The sequence below is a fragment of the Hippopotamus amphibius genome, chromosome 13 (assembly GCF_030028045.1).
Source record: "Hippopotamus amphibius kiboko isolate mHipAmp2 chromosome 13, mHipAmp2.hap2, whole genome shotgun sequence".
Classification (NCBI taxonomy): domain Eukaryota; kingdom Metazoa; phylum Chordata; class Mammalia; order Artiodactyla; family Hippopotamidae; genus Hippopotamus; species Hippopotamus amphibius.
The window spans coordinates 84,638,065-84,665,584 of NC_080198.1; the positions used below are offsets into that span (position 1 = coordinate 84,638,065).

The window sequence follows — 27,520 nt, forward strand, 5'->3', positions numbered from 1 at the left end:
CCGTCTTCCTCAGAAGAGAAGGACCAAAGTTTGAGTCCAAAGTTTGGCTTCACTAGCTTTGTGTAGATTTAGTCAACATTACGTTAGAGAGATCATTCAGAATTTCTAATCGGTAGGCTGGAAATTGTTGGAAGCAAAGCTGTATTGGAGAACTCATTATTCATACCTGACACCATGATTTCAGCCACTAGCATGTGCTGAGATTCTGTCGTGCTATCTTCAAGCTCTCTGCTCTTGGATAAGATATCCAGCGGAGTGACTCCATTACTCAGATCTGCTCCACTACCTATCGAAGGCCAACAGATACAATTAATGTACCCTTTGTGATTCAGGAAATGTTTGAGTTAATTTATAGCTATGGCCGTTTGTTGGTTGTGAGCTCAGACTCATTCTTACAGTAGGAGGATTCAGAGAAACTGGCAGGGTCTTGGTGGCTTAGGAAAGCTTCCCTGCTGTACCATACTTATGATTGAGGGTGGGGAGAGCCAGTAGGGAAGAAAGACAGGACTCTTTTAGGTACCGGCAAAAACAATAAAAGTAGAATACCAAAATCCCTGTGAACATCATCAGCTCATAATCACTGCTTGCCATTACTGAGGACAAACTAGTGAGATGACCTCCCCAACCTGCCTTTCGTATATACCCCTTCTCCTTTAGGCTGCTTACAACATTTATTTTAGCCTGATTTTGCCAGTATTTAGACATGTGGAAGGGCATAAATAAGCCATAATTTAACATAGCATGGGACCTATGCAACTCCCCAAGAGAAATAGATCCCCTAAAACACTGTGTATTCTCTAAGTGTGGTCTGTGGATCCCTGGGGTCTCATTGCATGGCATCTAGAAGGTCAAAACTAGTTTCATCAAAGGCAAATAACTGTATTGTTCTTTTCACTGTGTCAACATTCATGCTGATGGGGCAAAAGCAGTGATGGGTGAAAGTGTGGTACCTTAGCATGAATCAAGTCATGCTACTAGTGGCAAGACCTCTACTGGGGTCACGTTCTTCACCATCACACACACACACACACGCACACACACACACACACACTCCAGTTTCACCTTTTAAAATCCAGGATGGAGCAGTAAAATTATTAATTTCTAAAAATCTTGACCATGGACTACCTGGCTCTTTGATATTCTGCCCAGTGAAATGCGAAGCACACATAAAACAGTGTGCACACACTGCGGTCGTGACGGCTGCCTGGAGGAAGGGCACTTGTGAACTCTCAGAGTTGCCGCTAAAACTAGCCTCTGTTTCTCACAGAACACGATTTTCACCTGAAAGAATGTCTGCTAAACTATGTCATTCACACTTGGGGGACTTGGCATTTTTTCAAAAAAGAATGAAGTGATGCTGTCACCTCAAGGAAAGTTAGCTAACAGTGCTTGTCGCCAATAATAAAATTCAAGCTTCCAAGTGAAAAGTAGCATTCTAGAAAATTTTCCACAAAAAATTTTGACAAAATCCAGACACTTAAAGACTTTTCTGATGAGTTTGGTGATAATGATTAATGAATGTTATTGTAGGTGTATTAATAGGACATTTGGAAGATCTGCGTAACTCAGTCAATCGATATTTTTAAATGACCGAAACACGATGCTACGAAATCACGCACGGCCAAAGATACATTCAAAGTACAAAGCAGACCACTGGGTTTTAATGCAGCAGAGACAAAAAATTCATTGGTATGGCTTCAGATTCAACATTGCAACTAGCTCTAAGAAACCACCACCTGTCTAGTTCTGATGTATATAATATCAAAAGAAGATATACAAAAAAGGCCTCTGAAAAGGCTATTAAGCAAGCTTCCCTTTTCCAGCTCCATGTCTATCAGGGGCCAGCTTTTCTTTATAGGCTTCAACCAAAACAATACAGCAACAGCTTTAACAGAGAGACAGATGGGAGTATCTGGCTGCCCTCTGTTAATCAGACATTAAAGACGTAAATGTAAAACAATGTCATTCTTCTCACTACATATTTTTGTTTTGAAAAATAGTTATTTCATTTATTTTCATAAAAACATGTTCACATATAATAGAATATTACTGTAACTTTAACAGAGAAATTAAATTTTTTAGTTTTAATTTCTAAGATTATACATCTTAATAGATATAACCCACAAACAAAAACTCTTTGAGTTTTTCAATCATTTTTAAGAGTGTAAAAAGTTTCTGAAACCAAAAAGATTAAGAACTGTTATCCTAAGGCAACAATTAATAGAAAGTTCTGAAAATTCAAAATATCCCATTCTGGTCTATGGATAAAATAATCTATATATAAATTTGCTGTCAATCTGTCACCTAACTTACATCATGCCTATCAGATAAATATGAACTTTATAAAACATCTAAAATAAAATTTAAGTTCTCTTTGGTAAAAGATATCAAGAGATGAGTCCAAATACACCTCACCTGTTTGGACGCACACTCAAGGGCAGTAAATCAGTACTAGTGTTTACATGTCATGTTAGATCTATTTTTCTTCAAAGTCATGCTTAGTTTTTAAAAATATGGATCACAAGCCTTGTCGGGCTGGATTCCCTACACTTGTTTTGTATCCTAAACTTATTTATTACAAAGCACTTTGCTTTTCATATTCAGACAGTCACGTGGCAGGGGTTTGTATATGACTACCTCTACAATCAAGGCCATAAAACTTCTAAACAAAATGCCTTTGAACATTCTCTGAGTTGGTAAAATACTGGCATTTATTTCCATGGATGGGCTACTCCACTATAAATGGGGGGCTAGAGCATTGGAACTTAAGACTTTGAATACTATCTCTTGTTCATTAATTTTACAGCTAGAGGAGGTCAATTGAATTTAGTTTGTAAAGAGGAACCCAAACTCATCAGAGGACAAAAAAAGTGACAGCTTGGCATTCCTAAAAGCAAGGGAGCTTTAAATAATACAAAATATTAAAAATCAGCACAAGCACAGGAGTCAATGTAGAACGATATTCCTGAGCTAAAGTGAGATAATTTAACCACACAGTTTATCATATTACCTGCCAATATCTGATGGCCATTCAGAGCCAGACACATTTTTCCATCTGGAGCTTTCACAAAACCTTTATGACACAAACACTGAGCAGTTCCAAACCTCTCTTTGCAAATATGTTCACAGCTCCTGTTTTGATGTAAGCAGGGATCTGCTCTTAGCAGGGAGAAGAGGTGCATGTACAGATGGGCTTGGAGATGGAAAGGGTGCGGTGGATACAAATCACAGTGTACAGCTTTGGGGGAGAGAAACTCCGTATCTAAATGGAGCTCATATCAAGAGCTATTTCAGAAGAGTTCCTATAAAGAGCCCCTGGTTCTTAGATAAGCTCAGAATGTTATTACCTTATGAGCATTTATTGAGTTTAGCCAGTACTTTTGCTCAAGAAGCTATTTGGGAAGGTAGGAATCCTATTTCCTGACTCATAATCAAGTCAAACTGACAAAGGGCAACTCAGAAAGAAGAGTTACTGTGGGAAACGAAGTGGCTTTTCCATTTGCCTACCTACTCCTGGCTGAAGCTCACCCCCTGGCATTCTCAGGAGGAGGGGAAAGCCCGGTGTAGGTAGAAGCTTCCACTGCAGGTTTCTAAATTACTCCCCCACCACCCATCCCTGCGCCCCTGCCCTTAGTGCCTCTAACCCAAGAGTCTTTGAAAAAGAGCAAATAAGTAAAAGCTACTCAGGAGAAGAAAAGATGAGATTGGAGGGGTAAAGCCCAAACGCATTACCAGACTGTCTTAGTTTGAACGAAGTCCACATCTCAGGAAATCTTAACATTTACCCACATTAGTGAGAACTGCAACATCGCCCCCCCCGCCACCCTTCCCCGCCATCAAACAATTAAAGTCGTTGCAGATGGCAGCCCGCGAAAGACTGTCCAGTGTACCTGGTTTTGCCAATGGATGAACTACAACCAGTGATGAGGGCTTCAGCATGCTGCCTCGGAGACGTACCCTATTTTTGCCAGTCCTCTTGTTCACCCTTATTACCGATGGCATGGTCCAATCAGAGAACCACACGTGATCCTCAAACACAGCCACAGCAAATGGGTGACCTGGAAGCAGTTCAAATCCATTACAAACATCTTGTCTTTGCCATGAATATTTTTAACAGGACAAGGCTTGAAACATATACCCAATTCCTACACTAAACCAATTCTTCAATACAGCTGCTAAGCAAGATATGAGCCGCTTCCTTGAGCCATCTACATCTAGGAGAAGCCACATGATGAGAGAATCTCTTCTTAGACTGGAGGCCTGGTGGTATGAAGTCCTAGCAAAGTCCATGGTCACCCAGCATTCAGAGAGTGGGAGACTGTGGGTGACTGACATAATACCATCAAGAAGAAGGAGACCAGGGCAGACATGTTTCCATGTTCAGTGATTCTGTCACTATTTATAGACGAAACAACTTGACTGGGTAAATTATATTAACCCTTCTTCGTCTTAGGTTCCTTGTCTTTTGAGTGAATTAACAAGTTGTAGACTAAATTGACAGGTTGCTGTAAAGATTTTTAAAAATCTAAGGTAATTGAATAACAGTCTACTCAAATTCCCACCTCCACCAACACATTTCTCTGCACTAAACCCCTACCTCCTTTCCTATCTCTCCTCTTAACTAAAATTAGTACATTAACTGTGCTCCTGCCTTCTCTAGGACCTTGTTCTGTCAATTACTCCTTTCATTTACATCCATTCGCTTCATCTTACCAGGTTCTTTCCCTTAGCAGGTTAATATCTCCAGATCTCTCCTATCTTAATTCTTTCATCCCCTTGACCCCTCTAGCTTCTTTTTGTCTCTTCCCTTCCCTTCTCAGACAAGTTTTTTGGAAGTCAGTTATTATCTGCTGCTTCCAATTTCATGGCTCCAATCAACCCCTAAGTGGGCTCTTCTGATCCTACCTCAACTAAACCCACCTCTGCATATACTGAAACTGCTCTGATAAGATATTCCAGTATTTAGTAGGCTGGGAAATGTTTTAATATACTTTCTCAAGTGGTTAGAGGCTAAGGCTAAAGACCCCTAAGTTTAGAAGCTTTTATCACATCCAGCCACATTCCCCAGGCCAGTCTTTTGGCGACTGAGCAATGGATTTGGTGTTTGAGGGTGAATGTCTCCCTCTACTGGCAGCAAACTCATACGATTTGTCCTGGTGAAATGAGTCCCCACCAATCATCAGTATTGACCAGGGCTATTAAGATTCATTTTGGTCTCTAGCCTTTGTCCCAAATTAAAGCCATAAATGCAGGAAGGGAATTTTTTCTATAGCTTTTGTTTTGTTTTGTTTTGTTTTGTTTACTGTGATAAAGAATGCACAACACAAAATTTACCACCTAAGCCTAAGACTTAACCCACAGTTTCAGTAGTGTTAATTAAATACATTCACATTGTTGTACAACCAATGAAATTTTTTTACCTTGCAAAACTGAAAATCTATATTCATTAAACAATTTCCTTTTTTCCCTCCCCCTAGTCCCTGGCAAACACTATACTACTTTCTGTTTCTGTAAGTGTGCCTATTCTAGCTACCCTAAGTAGAATCATACAACATTTGTCTTCTGCGACTGGCTTATTTCACTTAGCAAAATGTCCTCAGGGTTCTTCTGTGTTGTAGTCTGTGTCAGAATTAGCTATAGTTTTTCAACACAAACCCCACACTAGATATAATCTTCCTTATTTTTTGTTTACAGGAGAGCAACAATTGTGTTTTAAATTAAGAATGAATTCCTTCAGGGGCTTCCTAGGTGGTGCAGTGGTTAAGAATCTGCCTGCCAATGCAGGGCACACGGGTTCGATCCCAGCTCCAGGAGGATCCCACATGCCGTGGAGCAACTAAGCCCATGCTCCACAACTATTGAACCTGCACTCTAGAGCCTGTGAGCCACAGCTATTGAGCTGGTGTGCCGCAACTACTGAAGCCCATGCACCTAGAGCCCGTTCTCCTCAACAAGAGAAGCCACCGCATTGAGAAGCCCACACACCACAATGAAGAGTAGCCCCCACTCACCGCAACTAAAAGAAAGCCCACGCACAGCAAAAAAAAAAAAAAAAAAAAAAAAAAAAGACCCAAGACAGCCAATAAAATAAAAAAATAAATACATTTTTTAAAAAAAAAAAAGAATGAATTCCTTCAAATCTTTAAATGAAAAATCCTGAACGGGCAGTTGAGATGCCACCACTTACATACACCAGTAGGTGGCGCTGTAATGATGGGAATGGTTATTTAGGTATTTTCATAACAAATTATTTGTATTTGTATTTAATAGGAAGTTGCATTAGTCATAGATTGTAGCAACACAAATTATTTACAAAATATCTCCTATGCTTTTTGTAAAGAATATGTCTTTACATTCTAGTTAGGAACTTTCAAATCCCTTTTTATACCTTCATATATCAAAGCTATAATTTTACATTTATTTGGGAGATGCTTTTTTTTCTTTTTTTAGCTCTTTATTGGAATATAACTGCTTTACACTCTTGTACCAGCTTATGAGGTACACCAAAGTGAATCAGCTGTATTTACACACATATCCCCATATCCCCTCCCTCCTGCGACTCCCCTCCATGCTCCCCGACCCAGCCCTCTAAGGCATCACCCATCATCGAGTTGATCTCCCTTTGTTATAAGGAACTTCCCACTAGCTATCTGTTTTACAGTTGGTAGTGTATATATGTCTATACTACTCTCTCACTTTGTCCCAGCTTCCCCTTCGCCCCCCGCCCCCCCAACCTGGTGTCCTCCGGTCCATGGGAGATGCATTTTTTAACAATGTATGTCTCCCCTACTAGACTCCATGACTTCACAAGAACCATATTTGTTTTACTCTCCTCTGTACCTCCGCTTTCTGTAATGATTCAATTAATATCTGTTAGGCATGAATGATAAAGTCTATGATTATAAACAACTTATGATTTATTGTGAAGTATGTCTTTTTGTTTTTTTTTTTTTGGCTGCCACGGGATCTTCATTGAGGCATGTTTAGTTGCAGCATGAGGGCTTCTTACTTGCGGCATGCATGTGGGATCTAGTTCCCCGACCAGGGTCCGAACCTAGGCCTCCTGCATTGGGAACACGGAGTCTTGCCCACTGGACCACCAGGAAAGTCCCTGTGAAGTATGTCAATTTCTAAAGAAGCATGGAAGTATGTAAAATTAATTCATTACCAAAGAGAAAGGGCAAGAACTTACACAGATTACTTGTTTGTTAGCTTCTTCCTAAAAGAGAGAGACTATATTTTTTCTTCTTCCCAACCAACCAGATTCTAAATTCCCAAAGCATCTTTGACATCTCCCTGGCCTTCATTTCAACATCCAGTCTGTTATCAAATCCTCTCAGTTTTTCATTCACAGTGATTATTTTAATACTTGAATCCTTCATTCTACTTTTAAATGGCAGTGTTCTAGCTCAGGCCTTTATTAACCGTTGACTGAACAACTGTCGTAATTTCCTAACTGATTTCCTTCTCTCCAAATGCCAATCGAATCCTTATACTATTATCCAAGAGGTTATCCTGAGACACCAACCTTATCAGATACATTTCCTGCTCAAGAACATGCAGTGGTTCCCTAGTACATTCAGAATTAATTTCAGTTAACATATTCTAGCAGTGTTAACATACAAAGACCAATTTTCTCAGCCTTATCTCAAACGATAATATTTTATCACCATCTGTTTACCACATGGCCCAGTTCAAATGCTGTCTTTGCATATTCCCTGAGTCAAAATGAATCTCCTATGGCTATATAATCTCATAACCATTTGTATTTCTCTTTTAACAGTTAGCACAGACTACAGTGTTTCAAAAGTATTTATGAACATACATAACACCCCGTGCAAAATCTAAAAATATAATAGGAGGGAAAACTACATTCATTAACCTTTACACATGAATGGCTAAATGTGATACTATCACTTGTGAAAATGACATTTGATAAAACGTGAGACATGATAACAGCTGAACGAGTTCTTATTCTTAAAGAAGTTTTAAAATGTTTAATATTTTCATTCTGATTTTAAAAAATCTTGGCAGAGAGAAATGATTATGCATCACTATTTTTTATCCACTATTCCAACGTTAAAGTAATCTTCATAGCTCATAAGTCTCTGGAGAAATCTGTTAGTCTGCTGTCTCTATTCCCTTCTCACCATATGTTTAAGGGTGTGTGTGTGGGTATGGGGGTGCTGAGTGTGTGTGTGTGTGTGTGTGTAAACACATTTTGTAATTAACACTCATCAACAATCAAGTTGAAGATATCACCCATTCCAAAGCCTCACCTACATCGTTCTGGGCAAGTCTTTGGCGTTTGGAACCATCCAGATTGGACATTTCAATCACAGGCTGCTTGGCATCGCACCAATACAACTTGTCAGTTAAGTAATCAATTGTTATTCCACTGGGCCAGACCAGATCGGAGCTAGCTATGACCAGGCGGCCAATGCCTTGAAGGGAAGAACTTTCAATTCGTGGATTAATCCCCATATCAGTCCAGAATAATCTCCTTTAATCAAGAAAGCATACAAAAAATAAAATTTGCAAGGCAAAAAAATTCTTTTATTTTTTCATTATTAAAAACATCAATGTAAATCACTTTAGGATAAAGTAAAGTGGTACACCAAGGGATGCAGAAAGAGAAAGTATAGCACTGAATGCTGGACAAATAATTTTCAAAAGCAAAAAATTATCTTCTCTGTGTACAGCAGCTTGAACAGAAAAATGCTGTAAAGCTCAGATCACTGGATAAAAAATGAATTATTAGTTTAAAAAATTGTGGTATATTACTAATCAAAAATGAGCGCATTTTGTTAAATTAGTGTTTCATGCTACAAAAGGCAATGGAATCTTGATAGCCTGTCCCTCTCCTGTGTATATGAAAAACTTGCTGTGTGTGTAAAATTGCAATATAAAAGGAAGAGCACATTTATCTATTATCCAGTTTTATACGATGTACTCAGTTAACTTGGTCAGTTTTAAGTTCTGTAAATCAGTGCTGAGGTGCATTTTTTTAATTCAGTATGGTTCAGTATCTTTTCACGGGCTTGTTTAGAGATGTTACTTTCTCACTGTTTTACTCACATGGCTGGCTCCAAATTATCTATTTCTACCAGTTTATTATTTCCCATACACCAACATAAAATTTCCATTATAAATAAAATAGGATTAGTTTTTATCCTTGATGTTTAACTAGGAAAGAATTATTCTCCTTAACTTAATTCTCTAAACTTAAATCAACATTTGCCACTAATTCACAATTAACAACATAGAGACTTCTAACCTTTCATGATTTCTCTTTCCTCTTCTCTAAATCTAGGAATGACCTATCACTGGAACTCATGATGTTTCTAAATAGAATTCACAAGCCACGCAATCCCAATATCACCCTCTCTTGGGAAACAATATAGTTTTAAAGAAAGTACATAGTGTAATAGGCTTATGTCTCATTGATTAAAGAATCACAACCTACTTCTTTTCAAAAAGAAATTGAATTTGCTTAAAATGAAAGGGTATCTAAATGATAAAATTTTATACAAGAATAGCAAATCAAAAGACATTAAAAGCATGAGGAAGTTATGCTAACCATACCATTTCTGAACATTTGAACAAATCTCATGGATTTTCTTGGTCTCTGATTCCGCTGACCACTTGAGGTCTTAAGAGAAATCCTGGACACTGGTACATCAAACATGAACTGTCCTATGACCTCCGCAGAAAGGGCCTTATGTTCACAAATACTCACTTGGCCGTTGGATGGACAGCAATCCCTCGTGGCTGAGAGATGTCCTCCTTAATGATTATTTCACGATACTTCCCATTTAAATCACTCCCTTCAATGACGGATTTCCTAAAATGCATGTAATATAAAGGGGCTTGTTATATCAACTTTACTTTTTAAACAAAAATACTTGTTCTCCCTGTTGCTTACTGAAAGGCAAAATAGGCATTCTAAACTACCCTTTCACACGTGTGCACATACACACACAGATTCTCACACACATGTCAGGAGGAACGCATCCACAAAATCTACTGTTTTTTTAACACAGTGTTTTTATTAGTTTCCCAATATTTATCCCAAGCAATTAAAATACACAGTGAAAGGATAGGGTAAGAGGGAACTGTGTCAGTGGCCTGGCAGGGATAAAGCCAGGAAGTGTAAATACCACCATCCTTTTCTCTTCACAACCTCCCAGCTCCTGCTGAAATAAATAAAAGCCAGAGGAGCCTCAGCCTCGTGGCCACAGATCACAGGGGGAAGGGAGAGTAGACCTCTAAGGGGCATAGAGACAGCCAACACAAGGACAGTAGGGGGAGAGGTATACTGACTTAAATTTTCCTCCATATGATTCTATGGGAGTACTGTAATATTACTTGCTACTCTTCACATTAAAAAATAATAATAACTCTTTGGAATCTGGCAGGGGAGAAAATTCGTGTTTTCTAATTTTTCCATTTTTTTGTCAAACACATCTTTATTATCAAATAAACATTTACTAAGCACCTATTGGGTGTCAGGGATTGGCCTAAGCATTGGAGACACAATAGTAAACAAAACTCTTTGACTCTGTCCTTAAAGATCAGCTGGAGAGCAAGGAGGAGGGAGACAGAAGGGAAGGAAGGGGAGGGGAGGGGAGGGAGGGAGGGAGGAGGGAAGAGAGGAAGAGGGAATTGTAATACAGAGAATGAAAAGAATGCAACTGGCCGACTCAGGGTGGGTGGCTTGTTGGAGTGCACTGTGAGTCCCGGCAGCTTCCCTGAGCAGGCAGGACCACAAGCAGAGAAGATTAAAAAGAACCTCCCTTCCCCACCACGTATGCCTGCTCGCCGCCGTTTCCCTGTTCCGAACTAGAAAGTACAACTATCTTTCATTCATTCAACAAACATCTGGAAAGGGCTACTCCTCATTCTTGCAGGCAATGTGTGCACGCAACAGGCCCGCCCAGAAACACAGGGCAAGACCATTCCCTCCTCCCTGTACTACAAAACGCTAAGGAGAGCTTCTGCAGGTGGCTTGTTCGAGCACCCTTTCTGGAAAGGGGAAGGGGCTTGAGCTATTCTTCCTCACAGGCTATATGCTGGTAAAACTGGCTCAGGGCCTGGCCTGGGTCAAGTATACTTTGCAAACTACCAACTCAGGGCAGTGGATAATTTGAAATTATTTATACCCCAGTGTCACTTTTAAAAGATCATTTTATTCCCAGATGAAGTGGAAGGTATTTTTGAACTCAATGTGTCAAATTCACTCAGTCACAACTGTCACTGTGCCTGTTCCCTCGGTAGGAGGGAAGGAACTCTGAAGCCACTTGCTTGTGACCAGGGGAGATAAAACTGTTGGTTCTCATCTCATTGTTACATCATCTCTAAATTCTTACTGTTTTGAGCAGGAGTAGGGCGATGAGAACTGAGACTGACATAAGCTCCTGACTCTGGAGCTGTCTTAGGCAGGACCGCTGGAATTTAGCCTCAAAGCTCCCCAAGGGAGTCACCCAGTAACACACTTCTGTTGGATTCAGCCAGAAAGCACATCTTGAACTCCAGTGCTGGTTATGAGAAAGCAGAGACAAGGACGGACATTTGGGTTCACATGAGTTCAAGCATAACCCTTAGTCTAGTGAGGCATCTTACTTCTTATATTCCTTACCTAATTGGTATCAATGCCACCATTTGGGGTCCTCTAAACCCACCCTATTTCCTGGGCAAGAGGTATCCAATCAGAGCCCTAGAAGAGTGATTTTTTTAACCTCATAGTAGTTTTTGTTAAACCAAAAGGATGAGGAAACAGATAACTTATATTGTTTCCCCCTTGATTCTTTTTACTAGGCATTTGATTCTTCTTACAAGGATTCCTTAGTACTAAACAATAGCATTGCCAGTGGAATTATCCATTTGCTTCCTTCCAACAGTTAGATGTTAATTCAAATCTGTCTTTTCCTAAGCCAATATAAACTGTAGGCATCCATTCTGGTTCTTTTACTTGCTGAAGAGTTACCATACCATCTAATATCACAAGCTTGGAATCCCAGTTATTTAAATCCAATTTCTAGCTAATATCAAGGTTTTCAAACTACAAACCTCTCATTTCCAGACAAATTAAAGGTTTTCGCTTAGCAGCTGCCTTTAAAGGAAAGAGGACTTGAGAAGGGCTTATTATTTCTCAAGTCAGTGAACTGGAAAATTTGAGGTCTGATCCTCCAGGATACAGTGGTGCCTATCTCCTGAAGGCACTACCTCGCCAGTAGGTACTATGGTGCTATTAATCAAACACGTAAAATTAGAGGTGGCATGCGAATGTGGGAAATACAAGGAGACCCAACATCCTTAGAGGGGCCAAAAGTGGCTGACATCTGCTGTCCTGATCAACGTTTCTGAGAACAGCCGTGTACAAGCTCTGTTATTATGCACAGCTAACATTTTAAATGTCCTTTTAAGTAGGTTCAAAACAGAGAAGGCCATTATTATGATTTTTATCATTATTACAACTAAAGTTGATTTTCATTTGTTGTATAACTCTGGGTCGAGCACATTTAATCAACCCTGGTTGTTGGAGGCAGTACATACCTATGATTATTAAAAAACAAAGCTTTGGGGACTTCCCTGGTGGCGCAATGGTTGGGAATCTGCCTGCCAGTGCAGGGGGCACAGGTTCGAGTCCCGGTCTGGGAAGATCCCACATGCTGCGGAGCAACTGAGCCTGCGTACCACAACTGCTGAGCCTGTGCTCTGGAGCCCACCAGCCACAACTATTGAGCCCACGTGCTACAACTACTGAAGCCCACGCACCTAGAGCCTGTGCTCTGCAGCAAGAGAGGCCACTGCAATGAGAGGCCCGCACACACAGGGAAGAGTGGCCCCTATTCGCACAACTGGAGAAAGCCCACGCACAGCAAAGACGACCCAATGCAGCCAATAAATAAAATAAATTAAGAAAAAAAAAAAAAGCTTTGGAAATAGTCATCCTTGAGTTCAAATTCCAGACCCAGTACCTGCAGGTTGCTTGACTTTCGGAAAGTTATTTTACCTCTTTGATTCTCAATTTTTTAAACTTTAAATTGGGAATAAGAATACTTACCTTTTGGGGAGTCAATATAGATATAAAGCTCTTAGTGCAGTATCTGGTGCATTTCAGTTATCCAATAAATGAATACCCAAAGAATAAAGGAATGGAATAAAGGTATGGTTAAATGAATGGACGAATAAATGAATTAATTGTTTAAAATACACTCACTCTGGATGTAGAAACGCCATGTTATGACAACTGGGCACCACATCATACGTCTGGCTCATTTTAAAAAGGCATTTTTTTCCCCGTGGGTTATCCAGACCAAAAGAGATTTTCTGGGACATAGAAAGCCTACCCTCAAGCATATAAACCCACTCCCTGGGACTTCTTCCTCTATGCTGGGACCACTGATTGCAGAGGTGAAACCCTAATTAATTCTCCCTTCTTTCACATTAACATGGCTGCAGATGTACCAGAGGTTTTGAGTTGGCCACCGGGTCACTCCATGGCTTTAAGTTACTCTGAGAAAGTATTCCAGAGCAAGGAGCCTCTAACCCTCTCCTGTGAGGTAGTCTGTGGTTGGCCCTTCTCACTCAGAAGGGATGCAGCCACTTCCTTCTTCCCCTCCTCCCACCCCGTTTCTGGGACTCACAAGGCGACACACACACACACACACACACACACACACACCTCCAAGTGCAGCAGTGCTTCCTGCAGCCCCAAGAGCAGTGTGCCCAGAGGACAAACACAGCACAACTTCTCTCTGGTCCTGTCGCCGCCCATCAAAGGGGAAACAGACCATCTCTCCCACCTCATGAGGACTTTCCTCACAACTTCAGCCTGAAGCTCTTACTCCCTCCTTCAGGCTCACTTGAGAGCCAACACGTGGGTTGCGCATCCTTGCATAAATCACTTAGCCTTTCTGAGCCTTACCTTCCCCACCTGTAAAACGAAGGGGAAGTTGATCCCTAAACCCCCTTCTGGAGTTCCCCTTGGGGGTATCCACCCTCCATTTGGCAATTATCTATGCATGGCCTTATGCCATTCCTTGCACTGAGGTTTATTTACTTATACATTTTTAAATTTATTTTATTTTTTATTTATTGGCTGCATTGGGTCTTCATTGCTGCACGCAGACTTTCTGTAGTTGTGGAGAGCAGGGGCTACTCTTCACTGCAGTGTGCGGGCTTCTTATTGCAGTGGCTTCTCTTGTTGTGGAGCACAGGCTTCAGACACGTGGGGCTTCATTAGTTGCGGCACATGGGCTCAACAGTTGTGGCTTGTGGGCTTTAGAGCACAGGCTCAGCAGTCATGGCGCCCAGACTTAGTTGCTCCGTGGCACATGGGATCTTCCCAGACCAGGGCTCAAACCCGTGTCCCCTGCATTGGCAGGCAGATTCTTAACCACTGCACCACTAGGCAAGCCCTGCACTGAGATTTAGACCAAGCGTTTGTATTAGTTTTTCTGTGTATATGCACCTTACCTCCCTGGCTAAACTGTAAGCTGCCTGGAAACATGGAGCACTCCTTCTGCTGCCAGGTACCTCCCATGCTACCTAGGAGAGAGCCTGAGCCATAGCAGATGCTCAGAGAACACTTGGTGATTGGATCCAGACAGGTTTTGTGTTTCTCTGATTACAACAATCCAAAGTCCAAAAACACATGCTGCTTTCTTGGTCCTCAAAATTCACCCTTGATGAAAGATACAATCTTGATAAAAGGAGGAACGTCCTGCTTGGTGGTGGGGAGGGGGTGGAGGGACTGTGGACAGCATTGGGGGCATCTTTTCCTCTGATCCCAATCAGATGCCCAGACATATTTTCCCATGTTCAAAGTGGAGGATGAAGCCAGCTGTATTACCTATTCCAACACTCCCATCCCATGTAGCTTAAAACTGAAAGAGGAAACATACCCTCTGTCTGTCCAATAGAATTTACGGCCAATCCAGTCTACCGCCAGACCTTCCGGCACACCTACTGCTTCTTCAATGAGCCTTTCTCGCTGGGAACCATCTATATTAGCTCTCTCTATCCACTTCAGGGCTGTATGGGCAAAGTATATCTGAAAAAGAGAACACAGGCATTTCAGTCTGATTTGTTTAAAAACAATGTGGGATATATACAAATAGGATTAGTAAGTCTTTATATCACACAGTATAATCATTAAGAGCTTGGCTTTGGAGATAGACACATCTGGAACTGAACTCCACCTCTGTTGGCTTCCCAGATATCTGTAAACTTAAGCAAGTTTCTCAGTGTCTCAGAGGCTAGTTTCCTCATTGGTAAAATGGGGATAATACTACAAGGTGCATTAGTTTTATATATATAAGTCCTTAGACTTGTGCCCGGCACATACTTCTATTGCTACAGGTAATTTGCTCTTCTTTGATCATTGGTCAATAACAAAGCCGTCATACTTGAACTCTAATGGCTTGTACAGCCTGAAAGGGAGCAAAGATGAGTAGTTTAATGCTGGCTACAAGCTGAGTTTTATCTTCTACTACTGCTCAATCCACAGGACTCCATTTCAAGTCAGGAGACAAGGCTTCCTTTCCCAGTGTTGGCATTTATTTGTTTGATTGCTTCGGTTAAATCATCTTATTTATTTATTTTAAATTGAAGTATAGTTGATGTACAATATTATATGTTATAGGTATTATCATATAGTGATTCACAATTTTTAAAGTTTATGTTCCATTTATAGTTATTATAAAATGCTGGCTATATTCTCTGTGTTGTACGATATATCCTTGTAGCTTATTTTATACATACTAGTTTCTACCTCCTAATCCCCTCCCCCTACATTGCCCTCCCATTTCCCTCTCCTTACTGGTAACCACTAGTATGTTGTCCTCTATATCTCTGAGTTTACTTCTTTTTTTTGTTATATTCACTAGTTTGTTGTATTTTTTAGATTCCATATATAAGTGATAACATACAGTATCTGTCTTCCTCTGTCTGGCTTATTTCACTGAGCATAATAAGCCCGTCCATGTTGCTTCCAACTGCAAAATTTCATTCTTTTTTATGGCTGGGTGTGTGTGTGTGTGTGTGCATGCGTGCACGCACGTGTGCCACATCTTTATCCATTCATTCGTTGATAGATGCTTAGGTTGCTTCCTTATCTTGGCAATTGTAGATAATTCTGCTATGAACATTGGGGTGCATGTACCGTTTTGAATTAGTGTTTTTGTTTTTTTCTGATATATACCTAGGAGTGGAATTGCTGGGTTATATTGCTGGGTTTATTTTCAGTTTATTGAGAGCCCTCCATACTGTTTTCCACAGTGGCTGCACCAATTTACATTCCCAATAACAGTGTACATGGTTAAGTCACTTAATCTCAATTTTCTGAGCTATAAAAATGACAAAGTCAGACTAGATATTTGCTAAAGTTGTCTTCATCTCTAACCATATATAATTTCATTTTAATTAATCGATTTTGTCCAACAGAACATACCTTGCAAGTGCAAAGTTCTTTATCAGTCTAGTATGCAGACTATCTAACAGGTACAAGAATAAAACATTTAATGATAGCATATGTGGAATATTAACTGTGAGTACATAGATATACATAAACCTATCACCAATAATGAGAATATTCATAAAATGGTAATTAAATAATGGGTTGGCATCTTTCTGGATAAAATAGAAAAGGCTCTTTTCCATAATACAAAAAATGCGTACTTCTCGCCTATATGGGAAAAGAACCTAAAAAAAAAAAAAAAGAGTGGTTATATATATGTATATGTATAACTGATTCACTTTGCTGTACACCTGAAACTAACACAACGTAAATCAACTATACTCCAATAAATTTTTTTTTAAAAATGGGTACTTCTCATATTAAAAAACACTCTGCTAGTGCTCTGCTTCTCAAACCCAAATGTGTACACAAATCACCTGGGAATCTTGTTAAAATGCAGATTCTGATTCAGTAGTAGGGGTGGAGACTGAGAACCTGCAGTTCTAACAAGTTCCAGGTGATGTTGTTGCCACTGGTCCAAGGACCACAGTTTGAGAAGCAAGAAAATGAGAACATTGACCAGAGAAATGAAAAGCCATGAGTAAGTCACATGACTTAAATTTCATTTTAGGTCTCCTTGTTCACCTAGTTGTAAAAAATACTGACTGTGTGGGAAAAAATGAATTTGGTAATAAATGAATCTTGAACTGATTCTATTATCTTTTTTCCTGTTAATATAATTCTTCCATGGGGTCACATAGATTCAGTTCATGGAAAAGAAAGAAGAATAATTGGCTAGTGCTTAATTACAAAACTCCTATTTGCAAAAATAGTTATATTTGGCTATCAATCCATACCAATTAAACACAGAATCAATTTGTTTCACTCTGTCTCTTTTGGTCATTTACCAGAAGGCTTCAAATCAGGAAGAAACGAAAGCACGAAGTTTAAAATTCTAGGAATTAATGCACCATCTAGTAATAATTAAATCATTATGGAGGGAGATTAATAACATGTAACTATAATTATTGGGTGATTAATCTCCAGAAGACACTGTAACATATCTTTTTAAGCACATTCTAACCTAGCACAGAGATACCTAAAAAATCAAAAACTAAATGGTCAGCTGATTGGGTTGATAATTTAGAAATTCTGTTTATACAAAAAAACTTCATGTAAAATTATTATGTAAATAATGCTGTGTTTGATTGCCATTCACACATGAGCCATAAAACTTACGTTTCTTGATTTTCATGGCTAGGAGGTCACTGAATTCCCTCCTTTAATGACACGTATTAAATGCAGATTAGTAACCATACTTATGCTGCACACCAACCTCCTACTTCTCCCAAAACACAAATAAATAAAAAACCTATTTATGGTGTGCCTCCTGTGTGTATGCACTGTGCTAGCTTCCCACCCTCATTTCCAAAAAGAGGAAATTAAACTTCAGATTCTGTTCAAATCATCCCCAACAAAATGGCTGAGTCACAGCAAGGACCAGAGTAGGGTTATAACAGAAGCATCCTTAAAATTTTCTCAAATGATGTTTCAATGGCTTTAAATTTTTCTTTGCCTAATCGTTCTGAGCTTAGCAGAGGATTTTCAAGTAGCCCAAGTCATTGCTAGGATAAAATCCTCTACTCTGTCCTTAAAGCACAGCTACATCTGTTCGAGCGGCAAAACCATACCTTATTTTCCACAGGGTCATGATCTAGGGCAAAAACCATTCCTATTTGCTGGCTGAGCAGGATTCCATAATCTGTTCCATCAAAGTGCATGTGTCGAATATCTCGAGAATTGGCAAACAGCAAAAACGGCGGTGGTCCTGACAACCAAATTTAAATATGGCTGCATTTAAAATATGCCTTGGAACCCAAAAGGCACTTCTGACTCTTCCCATTCATTGCACTCTCTTCCTTAATTTCTGCAGTACTTGTTCTCTTAATTTCCCACCAGTATGGTGTAGGTTAAGACAGGCAAGAAGACTTCTTTTTCCCATGAGGTGACATATGGCCAGAATTGCATCACTGGATTCCTCCCTGTCTAGGTGCCTGCTTTTAAAATGCAAATTGCTTGCAGAAAGAGACAGTATTAAGTAACAAACATCTCAGCTAAATGATCCTGTAATCGCCTTGATTCACACATATTGAAACACTAATATAACCAGATTATATTAATTCGTGTTCAAATAAATACTCTTCTCTGGTCTAGACACTTTTAAAATGGAGGTATGATTATGTGAGTTAATAACGAGACCCCTGATAATTTTCAGAGCTCAGATTATGCTACATTAACTAAGGCCCTGAGAAGTTAAGAGTACTAGGGTCTAAGGCAAGTTCTGCAGGCTCATCATTATGTTATCCCAGATTACAGGCATCATGAACCTCAGGAGAGATGAAATCAGTTTGGTATAAATCTAGGATTTCCAAGGCTGTTGAAGGACACAAGAGATGTAATATTAGCAGATGAAAAAAATAGTTGAAGTATACATCTTCATATTAAATTTTGTCATGGAAAAGACAGAACTTGTCAAAGTGTTATGATTATTACATTTACTGGAGAGATGAAAATCAGATCAATCAGCAAATATTTATTAAATGCCTCAACTATAAAATAGTTTAAGACTGTTCTTATTCTGGTTATGATTTTCATGTATACTCGAATGCCATGCTTGTTGCTATAGCAAATCTTTGCTTAATGCTAATTAACTTCAAAATGTTCCTCAAACACATAATTATTATTTACATAATAATTTATGTTATTTGTACTTGCAATGTGATTTGTTTTCCATTGCCAAAAATAAAAAAAAATCCAACTTTCTATACAGAAGCCAAAAGCAATTCAACACTTTCTAAACAAAATGTTGTTTTTCACATAATCTTTTTGCAGACACACTTTCAAATGTTCACAGCACTAACCTGAAGCTGTACAGCTCTTTTTATCCAGTTGTAGGTCATACCCAGGAAAGCAGCCACATTCCCAGGATACTGGGCTGAGAGGGATGCAGAGCTGGCTACATCCACCATTATCAGGTGATGAACAGCCTATAAAACACAACTGTGTGGTAATGATGCTATGTCATTCAAAAATATATCAATTTTTCATCAAAATATTGAGGTGAACCAAATATATGTTGATTTTTAAAACCATTCCACAATCATTCATACTGCTGCAATCGTTTGTTTTTCAGAGATTAGGAGGAAAATGTCACCGTACTCTACTTCCCTATAACCTGACATCTTGAATGTTAATCCTTTACATCCCAATGACCCTTGTCTTCTTGTTCTATCACTGAGTTTGTGAACAAGTATGCTGGCATCCAGCTGGAATAAGAAATGCATTTTGATCAGTTTGGCAGCTGGTCTAACTCTTCCCAGTGATTAATATTTTTTCTCCCTCACATTTTTGGCTTCTTTACTTCTTTTGCTCTTTCTATAAAAAAAAATAGTCAACATGACTCTTCTGCTAATTTTGAGCTATAACCTTTGCTCTATATGCTTAAGTCTCTATGAAGATAAAACTAGCAAGGTATTCATAGGTGCAAAGAACAGGCTAAGCACTCCACATCCATCATTCTGTTTAACGCTGGTCACAAATTCAGGAGGCAGGTATCATTAACCTCTACAGATGAGGAAACTGAGACCAAAAGAGGGCAAGTAACTAGTCCAAAACAACACGGCTAGTAACTGGTAATGCTATCTCAGGGCTAGCTTCAAAGCTCTTGCCCATAATCACAATACTACATTATCTAAAAACAAACAAAAAGAAAACCAAAAATCTTATTTAAATCCATATATTAATCCATTATGTAAATATCTTTCAATGTGTAATGTTGGAAAATCTACTCTCTTTTGTCAGTAGATGCAATTTTGGGGGGTCAGTTAGCAAATGAATGTTTTCAAACAAATGATAGGTAAACAAACTTACCACTACATGTTTTTCCATCTGTCTCAAGCACTGAGCCTTCAGGACAGAAACATATGGGACCGTCTGATGTCAGAACACAGTCATGACTGCATTCAGACACATTGCTTGGGCAGGAAATTAATTCTAATTAATGAAAAATAAGGTTAAGATTAGTGTTAAATCAAATTTATGGAAATTTGGTAAAATCAGTTGCTAACAAAAAATGACATCCTGAAAAGAATAAATAAAGATCGAACATTTATGAATTGCTGCAGCAACAGAAATATAAAAATAAAGAAAAATTTTCAAATCTAAAATTAAAGAAAGACTGTAGTTTCCTCCAAGTTTCTTTTCTGTCAAATAATACATTTTAAGTTATTAGTCATTAAAATTCCAAAATATTTTAAAAGGAACTTGGGCAAATGATTCTCAAGTTCATCTGGAAAACAAATTATATGTGTAAGAAAGCTAAAAACATTGTGTGTCTATGGTTATATGTAGGAAGAGAATGAGAGGTGCTAAACAAGTATCAGAATGTATCATAAAGGTGCAATAATTAAAACAGTGTGTAATGAGTGCAGGAATGGACCAAGAGGATAATAGAACCAGCTAGAAAGCTCATTTTGGAAAAGACTTAAGTATACATAAGAATACAGTATGTGATAAAGGTATTTTAAATCATTGAGCATGTAGAAGATCATCCAGTAAATGGCAGAGAAATAACTGAGTAATGACTTGAGGCAAAAGTTAAATCCCTACCCTGCACTACACATCGAAATAAATTCCAAGTCAATCAAATATTAAAATGTAAAATATATATCATAGAAGTTCTAGAAGTTTTGACAATCAAGTGAGATTATATGTGTCCTGCTTGGCATGTAATGGACTCTATAACATCATGCACTTGAGTACATCTGCTCACAGGTAAACCACATGGTATTAGAAGAAAGGCAAGTTCCATAAACAGTCATAAAGGTGGTGGGTGAGGGGGGAGTCAAGGAAAGGAGGGAATACGGGGATATGTGTATAAAAACAGATGATTGAACTTGGTGTACCCCCAAAAAAATAAAAAAAAATAAAAAAAATAAAAGGTGGTGGGTGATTTCCAAGAAATTCATTACCATCCATCCATTTTATTTCATAAGCACATGTGACATCCAGACTAACCTATTCTCAGTCATGTGTGAAGCAGTACAAGACAATATACATGGTTTTCTTTCTTTCTTTCTTTCTTTTTTTTTGGCTGAGCCACGCAACTTGTGAAATCTTAGTTCCCCAACCAAAGATTGAACCCAGGCCCCCGGCAGTGAGAGCACCAAGTCCTAACCACTGGACCACCAGGGAATTCCCACATGATTTTAAACATTCATTTCTACTTAGCTATGTTGGCAGATTAATAAGAAACCTATAGGAAGGTATCAGAGTATGTAATCCTAAACTTGAATTGAGAATATCCATATAAACTCATAACGTATTTCTCTTTTTAAAAAATGTATCCTAGCTCTGATGCCCCGAAAGGCCTAGAAACAATGACTAACTTTGTAGCAGGTTATGTTATCTAAATACAATTTCTCAGGACTGCCTAGGTGGTGCAGTCGTTAAGAATCTGCCTGCCAATGCAGAGGACACGGGTTCAATCCCTACCCCAGGAAGATGCCACATGCCACAGAGCAGCTAAGCCCCTATGCCATAACTATTGAGCCTGCACTCTACAGCCTGTTAGCCCATGTGCCACAACTACTGAAGCCCATGTGCCTAGAGTCTGTGCTCCACAACAAGAGAAGCCATCACAATGAGGGGCCTGCACACCACAATGAAAAGTAGCCCCCGCTCACCACAGCTAGAGAAAGCTCATGTGCAGCAACAAAGACCCAATACTGCCAATAAAAAAAGACAAATAAATAAATACAATTTCTCATTAAAAGGAAGCAGTGGCCTTGAAAGATTGCTGATTCTAGGTCTAGAACATAGAATGTATAAGACAAGCCTGGAAAATATGTCCTACCAGGTAAGGGAAAACTATCAAAGACTGCTGGGGTCAGGGACCCATTTGAAGATTCTCCCACCAGCCAAAGAGGAGACAATTTGCTTCTTGGTAAGAATAACAACCACAATGGGTTGAAACACATTAAAAATGTTAAAAATCCAGGAGTTCATAATAATACTTACAAAACAAAACAAAAACAAACAAAACTCCCAGTCATTCTATGATGCCACCATCACCTTGATGCCAAAACAAGACAAAGACATTACCAAAAAAAGAATTATAGGCCAATATCTTTGATGAATATAGATGCAAAAATCCTCAAGAAAATATTAGCAAACCAAATCCAACAACACATAGAAAGGATCATACACCATAATCAAGTTGGATTCATTCCAGGATTACAAGGATGGTTCAACGTATGCAAATAAATGTGATATGCCACATCAACAAAAGGACAAAAACCACATGATCATCTCGATAGATGCAGACAAAACATTTGACTAAATTCAACATCCATTCCTGATGAAAAACTCTTACCAAAGTGGGTATAGAGGGAACATATCTCAATATAATAAAATCATTTATGACAAAACCACAGCCAATATAATACTCACAGGTGAAAAGCTGAAATCCTTCCTGCTAAAATCTGGAACAAGACAAGTCTGCCTATTCTCATCACTTCTCTTCAACATAGTATTGGAAGTCCTAGCTATAGCAATCAGACAAGAAAATGAAATAAAAGGTATCCAAATTGGAAGGGAAGAGGTAAAATTGTCATTACATGCAGATGGCATGATACACTCTACAGAAAACACTAAAGACTACACACAAAAACTGTTAGAACTGATAAATGAATTCAGCAAGGTAGCAGGATACAAGATTAATATACAGAAATCCCTTGCATTTATTTACATTAACAATGAAAATCAGAAAAAGTAAAAAAACAATTAAAAATTGCATCAAGAGAAAAATACTCAGGAATAAACCTAACCAAGGAGGTGAAAGACTTATACACCGAGAACTATAAAATGTTAATACAGGAGATCAAAGATGATTCAAGGAAATGGAAAGATATCCCATGCTCTTGGATTGGAAGAATTAATATTGTTAAAATGGACATATTACTGAATGTAATCTACAGATTCAATGTGATTCCTATCAAATTACCATGATGTTTTCCACAGAACTAGAACAAATAACCCTAAAATTTATATGGAACCACAAAAGACCCAAAATTGCCATAGCAATAAAGCAGGAGGCATAATCCTTCCAGACTTTAGACAATACTACAAAGCTACAGTAATCAAAACAGTGTGGTACTGGCACAAAAACAGACATATGGATCAATGGAACAGAACAGAGAGCCCAGAAATAAACCCACACACCAACAATCAATTAATTTTCAACAAAGAAGGCAAGAATATACAATGGAAAAAAAGTCTCTTCAGCAAGTGGTGCTAGGAAATTTGGACAGCTGCATGAAAATCAATTAAGTTAGAACATTCCCTCACACCAAACACAAAAATAAAAATGGTTTAAAGACAAATATAACACATGACACCATAAAAATCCTAGAAGAGAACACAGGCAAAATATTCACTGACATAACTTGTACCAATGTTTTCTTAGGTCAGTCTCCCAAGGCAAAAGAACTAAAAGCAAAAATAAAACAAACATAAGCTTTTGCACAGCAAAGGAAATCATAAACAAAAATGAAAAGACAACCTAAAGAATGGGCAAAAATATTTGCAAATGATGTGACCAAAAAGGGCTTAATTTCCAAATTATACAAACAGCTCATACAACTCAATAAAAAAAAAAAAATCAAAAAATGGGCAGAAGATCTAAATAGACAATTCTCCAGAGAAAACATATAGATATCTGACAGGCACATGAAAAGATGTTCAACATCACTAATTATTAGAGAAATGCAAATCAAACTACAAAGAGGTATAACCTCACACCTGTCAGAATGGTCATCATCAAAAAGTCTACAAATAATAAATGTTGAAAAGGGTGTGGAGAAAAGGCAACTCTCCTACACTATTGGTGGGAATGTAAATTGGTGCAGCCACTATGGAAAACAGTATGAAATTTCCTTAAAAAACTAAAAGTATAGTTACCATATGATTCAGCAATCCCTATCTTGGGCATATATCCAGAAAAAACAAAAGCTCTACTTCGAAAACATACATGTACCCCCATGTTCACAGCAGCGTTATTTACAAGAGCCAAGACAAGGAAGCAATCTAAGTTCCATCAACAGATGAATAGATAAAGAAGATGTGGTACACACATACAATAGAATATTACTCAGCCATAAAAAAGAATGAAATAATGCCTTTTGCAGCAACATGGATGGACCTAATATAGAGTGAAGTAAGTCAGACAAAGACAAATGTTATATGATATCACTTGTGTGTGAAGCCTCAAAAATAGTACAAATGATCTTATTTACAACCAGAAGCAGATTCACAGGCATAGAAAACAACTTACGTTTACCAAAGGGAGATGGTGGGGGGGGATAAATTGGTAGTGTGGGATTAACAGATGTACACTACCATATATAAAATAAACAACAAGCACAGGGAACTATACTTGATATCTGAATACCCGAAAAACTATAGTGGAAAAGAATTTTTAAAAAATAGAATATAGATATATACATATATATGTGTGTAACTGAATCACTTTGCTGTACACCTGAAACTAACACAATATTGCAAAACAACTATACTTCAATAAAGAATAAAATTTAAAAAAACCCATTGGCCACCTTTGGAAGGTGTTAAAGAACCAACCTATTATCCTAAATTTAAGTAAACAAAGAGAAAAAAATTCAACACTTACACTGCCTTAACTGTAAGAATTGTATCTTGAAATAACCAAATAGTTAACAAGAGAATGTTCTCTTTAAAAAGGTATTACAATTAATAACTAAAAGAAATATTAGAACTAGATATCACCATTCAAATCCCTTGATGGAACAACCAATCTACGAAATGAGTGTTAATGGTTAAAAGACAATTGGGCTCTTTCTTGCTCCTAGCTATCTTGGCAGCTGCCCTTGGTTGGGGGCAGTCTCACACCTAAGGCAGAAAAATGGTGGCTGAAAAGAAGACAAAAAAGTTGCTGGGGTCAATCAACTCTAGGCTCCAACTCATTATAAAAAGTGGAAAGTAAATGCTGCAGGTACAAGCAGACTTTGAAAATGTTCAGACAAGGCAAAGGGAAACTGGTCATCCTTGCCAACAAATGCCCAGCATTGTGGAAACGTGAAATAGAGTACTACACCATGTTGGCCAAAACTGGTGGAGACCACTACCATGGCAATAATATTGAATTGGGGGGCTTCCCTGGTGGTGCAGTGGTTAAGAATTCACCTGCCAATGCAGGGGACGCGGGCTGCAAAAATCCCACTTGCTGCAGAGCAACTAAGCCCATGCACCACAACTACTGAGCCCACGTGCCACAACTACTGAAGCCTGAGCGCCTAGAGCCCATGCTCTGCAACAAGAGAAGCCACCGCAATGAGAAGCCCGCACACTGCAATGAAGGGTAGCCCCCACTCACCGCAACTGGAGAAAAGCCTGTGCACAGCAGTGAAGACCCAACACAACCAATAAAAAATAAATAAATATTTTTAAAAAATATTGAATTGGGCACAGCATGTGGAAAATCCTTGAGTATGTATGTCACTGGTAAAGCCCATTGGTGTCCTCAGGAAAAATAAGATGGAATCTAGGTGATAAGGTAAGATCTAACAACTTCTTCTTTGGGTTTAGCCTCCTTTCACTTGCCTGTAGGGGGCCATGTGCAGAGGCACATGGGATTAGAGTTCCCAGTGCAGAACTGCTGTGCCTGATACTGTAGCTTGGCGGGCCGTGTGCAGAAGCACTATGCTCTACACTTCAACTCAACATGGCGGCGACAGGCCATGTGCAGAGACCCTGCACCCAGCACTGTGACCTGGAGCCTGAGCAGCATGCCTGCGTGTGCCCAGTGAGAGCTCCACCCCCTCTCAGCTGTGGAGAACCCTATAAAGCAGCCCCAACCACAGCCTGTCGGGGAGCCAGTACCGTGGAGGCGAGCTCACATCTCTCCAATCCTTGATCCAATAATAAAGCTTTCCTTTGCTTCTGAACCAAACTCGGTCTCATTCTATTGACACTAGCGATGCCAGGCAGGAGGAGCCTTGTGAGGAATGAGTGGGAAGAGTGGGTACCGTGCACACTGGCTATTACTGACCCAGGTGATTCTGATATCATTAGAAGAATGCCAGAACGGACTGGTCAAAAGAAAATCATGCATATTTTTTCTTCAGTTAAACTGTCCAAAGTTTGTTTGCTTTTTTTTTAAAAAAAAGAAGGACCATCGGGGAACTTTAGAGCAGATGACAGAGAGAAACAACCAGATGCTAAGAGTCTCCTGACAGAAGAATAAACACACCTACAAAGTATTATTGTCGAAATTTCAAAGCCTAATCTGATCAAGCCTGCAGATCAAACTACAAGTTTGCAGGACAGGGACATCTTAGAAGGGCGTTCAGTAAAATCCAGAGTTCGAGAAACTCTGCAGGAAAAAGAAAAAATAGTTTCTTTAGCAAATACTTGCAAGGAGAAAAAAAGAGGAGAGGGAATCTGTAGGATAAGAGAGAGAGGTATCAGCTAAAATCAATATAACACATGGAGCTTGTTTGGATACTTAGTCAAACAAATCAACTGTTTAAAAAAAACAAGATAATTTGAAAACTGACTAGATATTTGATGTTATTAAGAAGTTATTGTTAACTTTTTTAGTTGTGACAATGGTATTGTGGTTATACCTGAAAACTGACTGGATATTAGATATTAGGGAATTACAGCTAGTTTTTTTAGATGTAATAGTGTATCATGATTATGTTTTCTACATGCTTATCTTTCAGAGATATATGATGAACTATAATAAAATGTGGATAAATAAACACTAAGATATATAAATATATGCTTGTTGGAGGTTTTGATTTAACAAGTCTGGGGTAGAGTCTGGTCATTCATGTTTTAAAAAAGCAAACCAAAATAAAACTCCAAGGTAATTCTGATATATACTATTGATTGAGGGCCACCAACCCAGACCATCGCCACCTTAGAAACATCAGTGAAAATGGAGGAAATAATGCAATA

The 27,520-nt window shown here is 38.8% G+C and overlaps 2 protein-coding genes across 4 annotated transcripts in view; one reads left to right on the forward strand and one right to left on the reverse strand.

Moving 5' to 3' along the window:
- Positions 1-27,520, reverse strand: part of EGF (epidermal growth factor) — a 101,074-nt gene that overhangs the window by 23,508 nt on the left and 50,046 nt on the right. For 2 of the 3 annotated variants that reach the window (XM_057706237.1, XM_057706238.1), the window contains 8 exons: positions 20,393-20,515; positions 19,384-19,509; positions 18,154-18,290; positions 14,910-15,058; positions 9,740-9,844; positions 8,280-8,503; positions 3,891-4,058; positions 167-286 (listed from right to left, as the gene is read on the reverse strand). In XM_057706237.1, coding sequence (XP_057562220.1) covers positions 167-286; positions 3,891-4,058; positions 8,280-8,503; positions 9,740-9,844; positions 14,910-15,058; positions 18,154-18,290; positions 19,384-19,509; positions 20,393-20,515 — 1,152 coding nt within the window. Of the gene's footprint in view, positions 1-166; positions 320-3,010; positions 3,158-3,878; positions 4,059-8,279; positions 8,504-9,739; positions 9,845-14,909; positions 15,059-18,153; positions 18,291-19,383; positions 19,510-20,392; positions 20,516-27,520 lie in introns of all 3 variants that reach the window. The other variant, XM_057706239.1, reaches the window with a different exon arrangement.
- LOC130835052 (60S ribosomal protein L30-like) lies at positions 25,461-27,163 on the forward strand. The gene is given in 4 exon segments (XM_057706267.1): positions 25,461-25,547; positions 25,549-25,725; positions 26,577-26,696; positions 27,158-27,163. Coding segments are annotated over 4 exon segments (390 nt in total).